Genomic DNA, 16,144 nt, shown 5'->3' on the forward strand with positions numbered 1-16,144 from the left:
ACGTCTTCATGCGCTTCATTTTAGCTGCTGCCATGATGTTTACTGCATATATATGTCGCGAGAGAGAGAAAGAGAGAGAAAACATCTGAGAGAATTTCCTTCAGAAGTTCATTTGGTTGAGAAGAAAGCATAAAGTTTTGATCATCAAGTCCAGAAAACCTGGTAAACTAAGAGAAACTGTATCTAAAAAGATGTGTGGTTAATATTCTGGATCTCTAAAGTAAGTAAATAGGAGCCATATTTTAAATAATACACTGGCACAGTAGTTGTTAGTTTATAAGTGATGTGTATTTTTTCCACTGCCCTTAAGTGGTCAAGTATTACTTAACTCAGCTTTAATACTTGTGTTATTCCACGTCTGATTCACTAATCCCACACCTAGCACGTACCAGGCTACGCGTAGAGTCCACGATCAATCTTTTCTTTTCATGCTATACAGACTATAAAACTCTTTTAGACAGGTTTGTTCGCTAAGGGAACAAGGTTAAGTAAAATCTGCTTGTCTTTGCCAAAATTCCTGAGATGCAGCATTTGACTCTTCATTTGCACAGTCTTAAATAGAGACATCCTGAGTTATCTGTTTTGATAAAGGCTTACTGTTTTTAATCATTCAAGCACAGTTTTTGAGAGATATTTGCCCAATTAAATCAAGGTGAAGCAGGATAAACTGTCAGGAGATAAGTGGATTGAAAAGGATAGGGATGCTGAAGAGGGAAAACAGTGAGTAGGAACAAAACGGAGAAAGACTGCATCAGTTATTGCAAATGACGGCTGTTTGCATTGTCTAGCCCTGCTTCACGGTGGCGGGTTTGACCGACACATTCTTTTTCTTGCAAATGTCCATTCAAAGGGTACCTCTCAAACTTTCTCCCCACCACATTGTTACAGTCGACTTCCCCTCCTGCTCAGAGGCTCCCCCGTGTACTTCTCTACACTCGCACATTCCAGCTTATCCACTGCTCCAACCTTACTCATTTTTCACTTAATTACTTATTCATTTACATTTATCTTTCAAGCCAAGAAGGACCTGCGTGAGTGAAGCTGAAAGCAGCTCGCACAAGGATGGAGCTTGTCAGGGAGTGCATGAACATGAGGGAGGGGTGACCACTGAACCTTACAAAGCTATTCAAAGGACAAAAGATTGGAAGTTATTTATTAAGCTGGACTTTGTCTCGGGTTTTTGCAACCCGTCTCTGCCAAAATAATATATTTTTACCGGAGCTTCTGATGAGGTGATCTTTCGGGATCTGTTCGTGCAGGTGCGCGTCTGGCAGAGACAGTGCGTCTCTGTCAGGAAATGTGGCAATCAAGGCATTCCTCACACCGACCGAGCATACCTTACAGCAGCTCCATGAATGTAGGTGAAACCTGAGACCTGCTCAGATGTCCAAAAAAAAAGGAAAATGTCAAAAGTCTCTGTGCTGAACATTTATGCAAAAATATTCCTAAAATTGCCTGAAACAATTGATTATGTAAGCTTTTTTTTTTTTAATCCTGGCCATCTGGTTAATGTATTCACTCTCCTTTTTGCTCTTAGGGGAAATAGGTCTTAAGCTGCCAAAAGATCCATTATGTTCACTGGTAAGTTACTATATCTGTGTTCTGAGCAAACAGTGAGGGGTTTTCGGAGCTTTTTTGCTGAAAAAAACGCTTCCTCCTGTGAGGAAAATGGCTCTGAAGAGAACAATAAGAGTGAAACAAAGCAGCATACTTGTGAGGGATCAGTTTAAAGATGGTACAAAACTTAAAAACCCTGAACAGAACTGTAAAGATAATTCTCTGTGGATTGATCACTTCCAGGACAGTAAACTGATCCTTTTTTTTTTTTAATATTAGAGACCAGAGCAGTCACTTTGAAGTCTTAACTTGTTCCCATTGTTTTCCTCTGGCTCTCTGGAAGAGCTTTCTTTTTGCTCTACGTTCCCTTACCTCACTGAATCTGTCAGTGCCTTCATGCTAAGTCGTTGGCCATGACCGGCTGCGGCTCATATACTCCATTGACTTTGTCCATCATCTCTGCACGCACTGGTAATTCAAACAAAAAGCAAATTCTGCTTTCCCCAAGCCGTTTACACACCCCACACTCTTTTTCTTTCCTTTACACACACACAGCAAACTGCTCATGTTCATTACTATGAGCCAGGTCACCGAGATCATGCAGGAGATAGGTAATAGGTGAAGAAAAGTCTAGCCCCAGGGGACACTGAACGTCCAGTATGGATTAGTGAATGACAGAATCTCTCCACAAGCTGCAGGAGAAGGTGTCCCTCTCTTTTTGTACCCCAGGGTTTACAGCTAATCTGGTAATCCTATCCTGACAATCCTGACATGTGCAATGCAACACATTGCCTTTCGATCCTGCTGACAAAGTTCACAGAAATTGTAGGTAACTTTCACCCCTATTGTCCTGTAACATTAGATGAAAAATGGACCATCAGGATTTCTGGAATGCGGTGTTGTTTTGGAGAAGCCTGCAGCAATATTTCAATACTTATAGGTGTCTTTGCCAGCTTATGGTTGTACATGAAAGCCTTGGTGCTGACGTACGGTCCCTGGGATCAAGTTCACAGTGTTATAACAAGTTTCAAACTTTTACGTTGCATCAACATGCCGAGGTGACCTACACAAAGCGACATTTCCAATGCAAACATAGTACATGTTAGGTTTTATGTGAGCGTGAGGCACTGAGAGAAGACCAAACAGTGTGGGTTTTATTGGATATAAACACGACTCCAAAGCACTCAAACATGATGATGGAATAAATAATGTAGGTAAACATGCTAGCAGAACGAAGTCTGACTCGGTTAAATGGAGGGAAAAAAGGAAAAAAAAGATCTACATGGTGGTACAGTATAAATATCATGTCCTTTAAAGAAAAAAAACTGAGTGATCGATTAAAATTACAAGAGCAACATACGATGGAAAATTACCTCAAGCCATTTGTCTCTCTCCCAGGTGGTTCCCATTCCTGGTCTCCCCACAGATTTCATGCACACATGTGAACATGGCACTGCAGGGGGATTACGGCCAGGATGTGGCAACGCAGGCCTCATCTGGAGTCCAACCCTCTGCGCCTTGGGCTGCTAGAGAGGGGCACTAGCATTAGCACCCTCATTCATCTAGCCTTTCCTCATAGTCTCATTTCTAAGCCGGAGCCTAGTTTCAGCTTTTGCTCTCAGACAAAAACATATGAGGCCATTTCCAGTCTTTCGTTGCTTTTATTGATGTTTAACAGAGACATAATGATCCCAGGGAGTAAAAAAAGAGAGAAAACAAGTCAAATAGAAACAAAACTGAACATCAGTGCAAAGGACCAAACAGAAATGAGGAATGGGGTGTGCTGTGTTCATCGTATGTCTGTTTTTATCATCACCCTGCAGTTTGAGGTGAAGATGCTCCAAGAGAGATCTGCTTCTCATTAGAATACAGAAACGCATTTAAAGAGGGAGCGTAATGGCTGACTGGAGCCTTAACCCTGTCACTCTGACACTCCAAACCACCAAAAGCCTCCAAGAACCTCCCAGCCACACTCAACCTTGGCTTGTAAATACAAAACAGCTTTGCTGCCTCACGTCAGCCTCTCAGTACCAGGCACCCTATACATCAGAGTCTGAATCGAAGCCAATAGCCTCATGTCCATTCATCAAAACATACGATGGCAGGCCTTCCGTGTGAGAGTTACAGAGTTGCAAAGTGCAGGCTCGCCTGGGCCCTATCAATGCCAGCTGACCCGAGTAAAAATGCCTGTCAGGAGCCTAATTTGTGGGACTGTTTATATGTGGTAATCTATGGTTAAATCCCCAGAGAAAAACATCTCCGATGAACATTCAGATCACTCATTTGTAAAAAATGTGTTAAATTTCCCATTGTGGTAAAAGTTTCCTGTGAGTTTTAACATAGGTGAGAGGAAGACTAACACAAAGGATGAGGATAAAGTGAGCAAGGGATGAAAGACACATCCTGCAGAAGTTCATGAAAAGAGGAAGGCGGTGGTGTTTTTGTTATTATTTTTTCACCCGTGTTTTTTCCCTCCTTTTCAGGCCTTTGTATAGAGTGTTTTGGTCCTGTTCCTCCACAGCTGTTGTAATGGACTCTTTTCATACAGGCTGTGATATTGCTTTTTGAGAGATTTACATTTTTTTATTCACAGGATCTGAATTTGTCATTTTTAACAACATTATCTACATGCTGCAAGAAAAATGTGGTTTAAAAGGCTAGCCTGATTGGTGTGGCTTTTGGACCAGGGATTGTACTCAGATGTCAGAGTAAATACCTCAGTTCCATAATGATGGGGAACATACAATGGGCACTCTGTGATGGGAAGGTAAAGGGGGCAGCTGAAAGTCAAAGCATAAAAGTTAACGCCGGTAGTTCTTCATTACAGACCTTTCCTGCTGCCAATCTTAATAGAAGTGGTCTGAAGCGCGCCTCGCTTTTCTTCGTGTACAAGCACACATGGATTCAGTCTCTCACACGCAAGCAAAGTTCGACAAGCTGCATTTTTCTTTGTCAAGGAATAACCGATTGGATTTTAATGTAACCCTCGAAAGATTGAAAGGATGGATGATATAAATAATTTGCTTCATATTTCTTCAGCGTTTTACCATCTCTCTCTCTCCCACTCTGTTGTGAGTCATCATATTTAAAGGCTGGCCTGTTGTTAACCCTGTGACATCTGGTGCAAACACAAGCACCGATTTATGACCTAATCAAAACTCCCAAAAGTTAACAAAGAACAAACAGTCATATCTGGCTCACAGAGATTTACTCGGAGATTTAGAGTAGAAGAAAGTGTTTACTTTACACTGTAAATTCTTCATATTTACCTTTTAACTTTTTGAGAAACACATTTCTTGAAGTGTGCAGTTGAAATAAACACATTCAGAAGAACTTCTTTTGTGTACTACTTATTACTTAGGCGTGAGTCCTTCAGAGTCTGAAAAAGATTCTGTGAAACTCCAGCCAAAGGTCTCAGCCGGTGTCTTCACTGACAGTGCCACTTACAATGAAAATGAGAGAGAACCTTGTTACAGTTGGAAGAAGTTTACGTTCTAACATGCAGTTAACATTGTCAAAGCATATATTTTAACCCAATCCGTGATCCTTTCTTAAACCTAATCAAAAGATTTTTGTGCCTAAAGTAAATCAAAACAAAAACCTAAAAACAAGAGTAAAGAAAAAGTAGCTCTGCAGTTGTCCTTTGTACCGGGTGAAGTTTGTGTGGCTTGTTCTCACCTCCTGGAAACATTTGTGAGTTTTTATATGACATCTGGCTACAGCAGAGCACAAACCATGTATGTTTAAAAATGACACTAGATGAGTACCCAGTCATGGATTGCAAATAGAATTTTATGTAGCTTCTTGGTCTAAAAAGTAAAGCTAATGAAGAAGTGTCTTAAATCTACAGACTTTCTTTAGGCTGTAGAAATAAGTTGAATTGTAAAGAAGGCTACAGGAAAAAAAAAAAGAAACCTCGGCTCATTTGATTAGGTCTGGAAACAAGATGGAACATCTCACTAGAGTCTTCCTCTGCTTTGAACAAAAAAAAGGAACTTGCTCCTTTAATGCCTCTTAATTAATGTGTTATTTCCTCTGTTTTACATGTGTCAGTTTTTGCAAGGCAGCAAATGAAAATTCCAGGAACTCACGGATGAGAAAAGAAAACTTATAACATCAGACTGCACATGGTGGTTTTTACTCTTTTGCTTTTGTACAATTAAAAAATATATATATTCCATATACTCCACATAAAGAGGGCCTGGGAAATGTTGCGTCCACCAGATCTACCTTCAGGTCACAACATTAGATTGTTATTTATGACTGAATGAATATCTGCATTTGGACTTCCAGCACTGTTTTTCCGGAGACTTTTCAATCACTGGTATAAGATGGTGCCCACTTCCTGCCATTGAACCAGCCAAAAATGGCCTTCAATGCGGACAGGGTGGGAGAACTGATATGGACAATGGGAGAGCAGGATGGACACCAGATCACAGAGCATGGCACAGCCCTAACATACATAAACACTTCAGACTCCAGCACTATATAGTTTTGTGTCTGGGACGATGACGTCATCAGAAAAAGTGCTCCTCAGAATCTTCTCATGGCATTGAGAGGTTGCTGTGTAGATTTACTTACATGGAAGATTGCCATATTTTTTCATTATTAGGCCATAATGAGTTACATATGTTATGTGCTAAAACACGTTAGCTGATAAACCTCCACTGACCTGCATGACGTCTTTAGTAATTACCTCAACAGTTTTTTTTTCTATTTTGTCTTTTTACAACAAAAAAAGGATATGATCTGAAAATGTTCTTGCTATGAAGACAGGTGATTATGAGGCTGGACCCGACTAAGACAAACAAACACGCAGTGACCTTGTGAAACCTAAGCTGTGAAATATGCACACCATCCAGTCCCTACATGTGACAGGCTGTGGTCTGCACATCTGAGTGCAAGGCCATTTCCTTAAGTGTGCCTCCCCCCCCTCCGTCCCCCCTCCCCCCGTCTCATTTCCTCCATACCCAAACAAAAGCTGTTTCTCTGGGAAAAGGCCTCAGCCACTCATGCGTCTTCGCAGACCTCGCTCCTGCATGGAAGCGGACCCTTAACTCACCAGAGCGCTTGTTTACAAACTGCACCGTAGCTTCACCCAGATGGCATGCAAGACGACTGATTTGTTCAAAACAACATTCAGTCAGGTCACCCAAACACACGAGTCGAAGCTTTACACAAAAACGCCAGAACGAGACAAAGCGCAAGCTTCACCACATGAGCAGCGTAAATGGGAGTGGGCTTACCAGTAAAAGGGAAATAGGATTACTTCATAAAGTCAGTTTTCATCTGCTGTCTGATTTTTCTCTGATAAATATACTGCAACCTATTTTTTACATTAAAAAAAACAGCTGAAATTACAAACTATATAAACACATTTGCTGAATTTTAAGAATTTTCTACTTGGCCAATGATATTTTACATCATACAGATGTTTTTACGATATCCTGGCTATATCTCATATACCAAACACAAGACAAGCTGTAGACATTCTAGGTCTTAATGACAATATTTACCATCTAGGAAGTCTAACAGGAAAATAAAATGTTCTACTCAGTTATAAATTCAGAATAGAAGCAGCTTTAATTTGCCATCAACTAAACAAACACTGTTAGTAGCTTTTGCGCAGGTGGATCTCCACTGTCAGTCTAAACTCTTTGCTATCGTGTTTCTCAAGGACCTCGAGCCTCAGCTGGAAATCCTTTTCCTAATCAAAGGAGTCCAAGGGAGTAAAAGAAGAGTGCCTCTTTTCCCTGGAAGGTTTGCAGTCATGCACGCAAGCCCTTTTGCATAGCGTTGCGGGGCTCGGAAGAAACATGAGCTGGATCCCAGAAAATCTGAGCACCTGGGTGCCACAGTTGTGCAGGATGTAGTAAATCATGTCCACCATTATCTGCCTGTTTAATGCCTTTTTATCTGTAGTGAAACACACTGGCAGTGTGTACAGTGTGACTTTTAGTCTCTTTTAATGCCATCTTCACTAAACCCTTACTCAGAACTCCCAGAGGTTAAAGACCTAATGGCTTTCTTGTTCTGTATAAGTAGTAAACAGATTCAGTGGGGGGAAATATTCCACATAACCAGACAGTATTTAAAAAATCTCTTATGAGCCCTTACTGTGAAAGCTCCCGTGGTATTTGATCCTTTTAAGTAGTGTAAGCGCCTGATCCATCCAGTTTTTCATGATTGCAAGAACACTGAATGAGTAACTGAGGATTTAATAAAAAACGTTTACAACTAGGTTTAATATGTGTTTACAGGGCAACACAAATGCTCTCAGGCACTCAGGCTCTACCTGGAAAATAATAAAGCTCTTCCTCTGTGAATTAATCCTGCCCTTTCATGTTGGTTTCCCTTCCTCCCATACCAGTTGTGCAGGTTTTCCCTGCATAACAGACGTGTTTGTGATTCTTTACTTTTCCTGCAACCCGAAGTTATACCGCTGATGTCCACAGCAAAAGCAGTGACTTCAAACGTCATGCCATGCCAGCTCTGTTACATCTGCTGTGCAGCTCCTAACTGTTGAAACCTCCACAGCAGCATCTTTGGCAGCAGCGCTGAATAAGCTAGTGAGCATACACAGTCAAGGCTTTCCAAGCTGCCAAGAAAAGAAATATTTAGATTAGATTAAGTCTAATCAGAAGCAAAACTTTCCACAATTACCAGCAAAAACTAGACAAAGAAAATTCCTTTTTCTGAGGCAAAGTGTCAGCTATGAATGATGGCTTACTAATGTGTGCAAGCTGCTCAGGCTAGTGTGAAGCCTAACACGCTGTTTGTCTATGCCCATCTAGCTCTGCCACACTAAGGTGCTCTCAGTTAGCAATCGAGGTCATCAATCAGCCAGCTGCCACTGGAGGATTAATTCTCATGCCTCTTATTTCCATATATCTGTTACTGAGAATGGGTAGCACTTTTATGTGGATTCACTGAAAGTAAGTTGGAGATTTAGCCTATTTTAAACTTAAAAAATCCAAGTAGTTCTTCTGCTTCAAGACAATGTGAGTTTTTTCCCATTTGGGCCAATCCTGAGAGAGACAGAGCCCATGTTTGTCTGCGTTTCTGCATGTGTGGTCTATTGTGCAGCAACTGTAGATGTTTGAGCGTGTGTGCTTCTTTCTTTGTCTTTGGGGTTTTTCAGTATGGTGTGCCACTCCTGAAGTCTTCAAGCCACATGAAACAGATGTGGCTGAGTGATCCTCTCACTCTACTGTTACTGGTCTCCAGCACTGTTTTCCTTTGCATTAGCTTTCTGCAAAGAAACAGTTGCCGGAGGTGAAGCCCACTCATGGAAGTTGCCCTGTAAAAAAGAAAAGAAAAGAAAAATTAGAGCCAGCACAAGGCATCAAAGGCAGACATGAGCTGGCATACATCTGGGACCAAAGGCAGTCCTAAGTCTCTCTATCCCAGCCACTGTGAGGAGGAGGTGGGTAACGAGCAACTGCTGCATATTAACGCATAGCAGCATGCCACTTGAATGAGACATACAGTATAGCCTAAGCACTGTCAGCTATGTTTCATTCTGTGGTCTGTCTTTTTTTTCTAGTTTATTGAGCCTGAATTCATCTTTAATGACTGGCAGACATTTGTCAAAGCAGTTCTTAGATTTTTGGAAAACTGCAGAGCATTTTAGTGTTTATGAGACGTTTTATGTCATCTCTGTGGCTCTTCTGTTTCTTAAACTTCACTCTAGTGTGCTGCTCTTGACTGTGCTTCTTACTGAGCTTGTCATAGCATTCCCTCCCTTTGTACATTTGTTGTAACAGACAGGGATCATGTGTTTTGCTGGGGGGTATGTTTTTACAGCGATACATCCAGCTACTCGATCCCAGGCTGTTTTGTTGCAGCATTGTGTGCTCTGCTGTGCTTACGTGAATCCGGTGGCTGAGTGATCCTCTCAATCTACAGTTGCACAATTACCAGGAGTGGGTTTTCGTGGTTGATCACATGTTGCAGTGGGGCTTCAAAACACATAGTTACACACAGATGAAACCATCATTAGATTGTAGTTTAGCCTGCGGTCATGTAAATTATGGGCATTAAAAGAAGCAAACATAATTACATATCAATCTTATCTATGTGGGTATTAACAGAAAAAGGTGAGTTGCAGTGCCATCGTGTGGACAATGCAAAGTCTTGCAGTTGTATTTCTATTTCTCTAAAGTAAAAACAAATACTTACATACAAATTAAAGATATATAGCAGTATTAAAATATTGATTAAAAAAGGAATAGATAGATGTAAATAAATAGCTTAATAAATGTTATTGGGAATATATTTGGTGCTTGTGCCCAATCTGGAACCAGATCCACACGTTTCCACCAAAAATTCGAGAAGTTTTGTAACAGCAGCTGTGGAGTCACAACTAAAGATGTAAAAAATTTAAAAAGTTATAATAAAAATATAAAATGAATTCATTAATTAATATTAATATTAACCCTTTTCCCTTTAAAGTTGGACTGAAAATCGTATGTGCTTGAGAAGTAAGAGGTGTTGAAACTTTTTAGCTAGACAAACATACGATATGTTTTCACTAAATAATTAATTCTGTTTTCCGCTGACATCACTGATAAATAATAACAAGCAACTCGATCACTCTAAAAACTCTGTGTGATTTTAAAACAAGAAGCTGTTCATGGTTCACTGTATGAGGCACTGAGCTTAGTCTGAAGAGTTCATTTAAAAAGCAACAGCTTGATTTTCTTTTTTAAATCTTCCTTTATTCGCTGAGACTTCTATGGCACTTTACTGGATGCACAGAGTGAAAAGAGCCAGATGTGCCCTCTAGTGGATTCATTTTGAACAATATGACATCAACCAGGACCCCGATATGACGATTTATAAACTTTTCATAGTTCAAAGCCTCGGTCGCAGATGTCAGATTGGAAACTGTTCAGTTTTACACAAAACAGATGATGTCAGAAGTGGGATTCGAACCCACGCCTCCAGGGGAGACTGCGACCTGAACGCAGCGCCTTAGACCGCTCGGCCATCCTGACTTGTGTTGTCAACCCTTCAAAAACTGTTTTGTTGGATCATGTTTAGGTACTACTTCATATAAAGCGTTTGTTGAATATATTTAATATGAATTACAAATATTTGAATAACACAAATAATTCTCCATTCTCCACTTTTCCTATTAAGTATTTCTGACTTACCACTAGATGGCGACATTATTTGATTCTCTTGGACCCAACACATTGATTTGATGCAATTTATGGTTTAATCACAAACTGTAAAAATCAACAGTGAGTGATGGGCATCCAGATGGTGAGTCATGATTTGTTGCTACTGACAGAACAGAATCATTGTGAAGCATGCATACTGCAACCTTTCACAGATTAATGTCACTGGCTTAATCACTGCAATGACCAGAAGTAAACACAAGTCCAGGATTTACTGGGAGACTTTTGGCACCACCTCAGCACTGCTGCCTGGCAGCGAAAGAAATGGGTTTGCTGCATCAGCCTTTAGGAAAAGATCCATGGGGATGTCCTGGAGCAATATTACACTGGCTCTGAAACTTTAAACCCCAAAAATTCCTTTTTAAGGAGTCATACTGAGAAACACAGAGTTAGTAACAGTGCAAGATTCTGGTATGTATGCAGTTTCTTCACAAGTACATGTTGCCATTTGCCATTTTTAATCTATATTTTCACATTTTGTGCCTTTGTAAAGTGATGCATTTTTTAAAAGGCACATCTCTGCTCTCTCTCTACATTAGTCAGTGTGTGCGTGCCGGCGTGCTCGCCCAGCCCCTTCCTGATCCTCCCTTAGTACTTTTTATCTGGATAATAAGTCACTTATTATATGTTTGTCAAGCAAATAGATTTTTTCAAATTCAAAGCCCCTGAAGGCAACACCATGAAGAGATGTTCACTGAACTGTGGCAGTGTCTAGCAGGGAAACACTGCCCTGTGTTCTCTGTCGAGTGGATGACACACAAACCTCCCGGATATTTGTTTGATGTTATAGCACAAGCATGAAAAAGTTCTCTATGGTTAATGTCTCCCTCTATCTCTGACATGTTGTACACTTCTGTGTGACAGTAGAAAACTTGTTAATACATTATTTTTGACCCTGTGTTGAACCCCAAAAGCCAACTGGCATTGCAGTGATTAAAATTTATGTACTGGAAGTGTACAGAATAAAATTATCTCTCTACTTTACTAATTATTTAATGTCAGCTTAAATTTTACAGCAAAGCTTGATAATAATTCGGAACATTTGCTCACAGGTTGATGTTGTCATCAGAGTTCTCTCTGTCTGTTGTTTTTGTTCACTGTTGTCGTTCCCCTCCTCCGTTGCCCTCTTTGTTTCCTTCCCTGTCACCATGAGGACTGAGCTGATTGATTAGATGCCACCAAAGTCCAAATCAGCAGAAACGAAATATGACAGCAGATGTTAACCAGGCTGAGGGGGAGGAATAGGGAACACAATAAACCTTAACTACTTTAACTCATTCACATTTACTGTGCTGTTTGCTGCAAACTCATTATAGAAGCTGACAAATGATGATGGAGGTAAAGTTCTGGAAAATAATAAAAAGAAAGGGGGGGGGGGGTACTAAGGCATATTTTCTTCACAGTAAAAATAGAAGCTTTGACAAAAACAGGAAATTTAGTTTGATTTTTGTTTTTTTGTAATTTTATTGTGTGTAAGCAAAATATTTAGCAAATGCATTTTCATAATGCTCGGGTTTGCATGAGTGTTATGAACAGATGAGAATAAGGAGATGTAAATATGAGGTTTGTGTCTGTGTCCTTTAAACAGATGGTGTCCAGACTGAGACAGATGAGAAGCTAAACCCAGAAGAACCAATAAGAAAAGGAGGAGATGATACAAGACCAGTTAGACTTTATGGTCACAGCTGCTTGAATTGAATAATGTGGTGTTGACTCAGGTTCTATATGTACATGTGTGTATAGATAGATAGATAGATAGATAGATAGATAGATAGATAGATAGATAGATAGATAGATAGATAGATAGACAGACATTAGATCTGAGCAATAGTTTGAGCATCTCCAGAATCTGCTGACATTAAGCCAAACTGTGCAGTCAAAGAAGACAAATGAAGGTCAACGAGTAAAAAAGAATAGAAAAACTAGCACAGAAACAGAGCATTTGCATATATAGTATATATCTGCAAAAGGCAGCCTGATGTAACCCTGCAAGACATCTGTGAGAAAAGCATTTTTTGGGCTGCAATATCAAGAAGCAAGTCATTACAAGGTTATGTATGGTTTTATCTTAGATTGATTAAATCGTATTTACACTGATAATTACAGTAGCTGTTCATAAAATGGTCTTTTATTCTGGCTGCTGCATGCCTTCTCTACTGTGAATGTTCTTACTATTCATTATCAATAAAAATTATCCGTGTACTGGTTTTTCATGATGATGGCAAAAGAGATTGCGTGATTTTGCCAGCGGGCCAGACCGGCCAGCATTTATATTTTATAGGATATCACAGCATAAATAAAAACTTGCTGAAAGATTACAGCTACAGCCAGATACAGGCAGAGCTGATCATCACTGCTTCAGCAATGATGGTAAATTAATTCATTCAGATGTTTAAAGTGCTCACAGTCCTGCAAAAAAAAGAAAAAGAAAAAGTCAATGATACATAGACATTAGATCTAAGCGGTGTAAAGAAAAGCAAAGGATGCCATCATGTCTGTCAAGTCCTCTTTGAAAAGGCCACATGTTTGCCAACACTGCAATTTTGGGAAGCCATTGTCATAACGTGCGCCTCTTTCTTTCCTGTGATGAGCATCATATCCACGCCGTTTTCAAATCGACAACACATAAATGGTCATGCAGCGGCTTCGAGAGAACGGTAATGATGTTAGCCATATGCCAAGGCCATCTCAATAACTTCACACGATCCAGTCGAGCATTTACTGTGCCATTTCTGACAGCGTCTGAGGAAACATTTTCCACTACCACAGAGGTGGAGGCTCAGTGGTGATTTACTCTCAGTGATTATGTTAGTAATGATTAGCGTTGACATTTCCAGAAATGAGCAGATCAAAATGTCATAGCCGCAGCTCTGCAACTAGCACACTGGACCAGACGAGGTATAAAAAACAAAAACTAATCCTCAACATAAAAATAGATATTAATGCATGGTATGCATAGCTTGCATGAAATTAGATTTTCATGTGTATATAATTAAAAACGCTTCCCCTCCTGAGTCCAAAGCAAGAGTTGTGCACACTGGTTTGCAGATCCACAGCTTTCTACCAGCAATCTTGTCACATTCTAATTCTCCAGTTTCACAAATATGACTCAGTCTTGCATCAGGTCAAGGCTATTACAGCAGATATTCCACCGGCTTTTTGATTTCCTTCTGTGTAGACCCAGGTGCTCACTTGACCTTCTGCTAATAAGAGCCAGGGAAATGTGACGTCACTAGCAGAAGTTTTCGTCAAGTGGACCTTCAATTTAGTGGACTGGATTTAACCTTTCAAATGAACCGTCTGCAAAAACAAATCTCATAAAACAGGGCGGGGAGGCAGGCAGGTTTTATTTTTACCTGCTGGTTAATAAAAGCGAAAGAAGACAGCGTCAGCCGTTTTGCTTGTCGTCTCTGAGTAGTAAGACGAGAGTGTCTAATCCTGCTCACAGACAGGCGAGGAAGCATAGGGGAGGTGGGGGGTGAAGAAGACCAAAAAATGCTGCTGCTGAATGGAGCCATACAATAGTGACAGTGTGGTGGAAGGGAAAGACGAGGTGGGCTGATTTTTACTCCACTTCAAGTCCAGTTTTCAGCTATTTTTCTCCACTCGGGTAAATCAAGAGTCAGACACCATGAAGGCTGCTGGCGAGATAACTTTACCTGCAGCTTAAATATTTGATATTGCTGAATGAGATGAAACCTTCTCCTCGAATGCACAAGGTAAGTTCAGCCTTGTTTTTTGTTTCCACGGTCGTTACTCCAAGGTCTTCTGCGCGTTTTTCGTTTTTTTCTTTTGTTTTTTTGTTTGGTTCGTCGAAATCTGCAAGAAAGTTGAAACATTACCAGATAAAAACACGAACAATCCGATGTTCCTCTTGCACACTCTTCTACATATAGATATTATCTTCAGGAAATATATCATAAATGTGTGCTATTCTTATTATACCAGTTGTTTTTTGCAAAACAAACAAGGGCTGCTTCGCTTTGTTTTCTTGTCTTGATGTTTCAGTACCTCGGACAGCGTCGCTATAGTGGTAATACTACAGATTCTCCACTGAAGGGCAGCAGGAGTCTCTCATATCCCTGCATTTGTTCCTAATTGCCATTTAATGAGGAAAAGCCAGAAGAAAATAAAATGTTTTCATATTTGCATCCATGATTTGTGCATGTTTTATAGAATTACAGTATTGCCTCAGTTTCATTTGCCTAGTAGTATTTTTTTATTCTATTTTTAACAGAGGTTTTGATATGATGCTCAGCGGTGATCATCAGGAGTCTGATCTCCCCTGGGGACACACGGACACCCTTCTGGACTCCCTCGGTGCGCAGTGTGGGTCCATGCCGGTCGGAACCCAGGATGGAGAGGCCAAAGTGCGTTCCAAGGAAGAGAAGAGGCGCAAGAGGCGCGCCACAGCCAAATATCGATCTGCGCATGCCACCAGGGAACGGGTCCGTGTCGTAGCCTTCAATGTGGCCTTTGCAGAACTAAGGAAACTGCTCCCAACGCTCCCGCCAGACAAAAAGTTGTCCAAGATTGAAATCTTGCGACTCGCGATTTGTTACATCTCATATCTCGACCACGTGCTGGACATTTAGGACAAGTGTGGCAGGGGTATCCAGCCACTAAAGAACAAGGGATATGGGGAATCCCTGGTCTGTATCCTAATGGAATACCACGCTGACATTATTATTGCATGATGATGTTTCATTATGAGGATGAGCTGCAGCACTGGAAACTTAACATCCGTAGAAGCACCCGAAGAATGGAAAATATTTTGGGACCATCTCTATATCACATATTGCATTTTGTTTATTAATCACTAACTTATGGAAACATTATCATGCTTGGGGTTGGTTCTTATTCCACCAAGTATTAAAGAAACTTATATAATATAATATGTAACTGTAAAACACTCGTGTGCTCTGTGTTCCTTCTTCTAATGGCAGCTGGAATTTCATTTCAAATCAAATTTGCTTAAAATAAACAGTAAAAAGGCTCATCTTGTTTTTTCAAATTCATCTTGTAATATTTTTGAATCCGGAAGAGTTCAGAAACAATAAAGTTTCACCAAAATGCTGAGAAATAAATGTGAGTTTATATTTTCTTTTAGAGGGTTGTTTGTAGTGTTTGTAAAGAAGTTGACACCTTTGTCTTAGTCATGGGTAAACGAACACACAGGTCTAATTTCTGGGCATTCAAAAACAGATTTCCGAACATTTCAAGGTTCTGACATTCTGCCCAAATACCGGATGACATCAGGATGTAGCTTTCAGCTCACTCGCCCCTGTGGTTTTCCTCTCCATTAGTCTGAGGCTGCCTGCGCTCCTCCTGTCGTCCATTTATGCGAATCTGTAATGTGGCCCATGGGGCTCGAGGTATTGTTCATGTCCACTCCAGCAGCA

The 16,144-nt window shown here is 40.4% G+C and overlaps 1 protein-coding gene and 1 non-coding gene across 2 annotated transcripts; one reads left to right on the forward strand and one right to left on the reverse strand.

Moving 5' to 3' along the window:
- Nucleotides 1–10,473: 10,473 nt before the first annotated feature.
- Nucleotides 10,474–10,556, reverse strand: trnal-cag. Its single transcript has one exon. It is a non-coding gene; the product is annotated as a tRNA-Leu (tRNA).
- A 4,431-nt stretch (nucleotides 10,557–14,987) lies between these two features.
- Nucleotides 14,988–15,509, forward strand: LOC120717468 (helix-loop-helix protein 1-like). Its single transcript, XM_040005494.1, has one exon. The coding sequence runs from the start codon at nucleotides 14,990–14,992 to the stop codon at nucleotides 15,335–15,337; it is 348 nt and encodes a 115-aa protein (XP_039861428.1). The 5' UTR covers nucleotides 14,988–14,989; the 3' UTR covers nucleotides 15,338–15,509.
- The last annotated feature ends 635 nt before the right edge of the window (nucleotides 15,510–16,144 follow it).

The sequence above is a fragment of the Simochromis diagramma genome, unplaced genomic scaffold (genome assembly GCF_900408965.1).
Source record: "Simochromis diagramma unplaced genomic scaffold, fSimDia1.1 OVJJ01000501.1, whole genome shotgun sequence".
In the NCBI taxonomy this organism is placed as follows: domain Eukaryota; kingdom Metazoa; phylum Chordata; class Actinopteri; order Cichliformes; family Cichlidae; genus Simochromis; species Simochromis diagramma.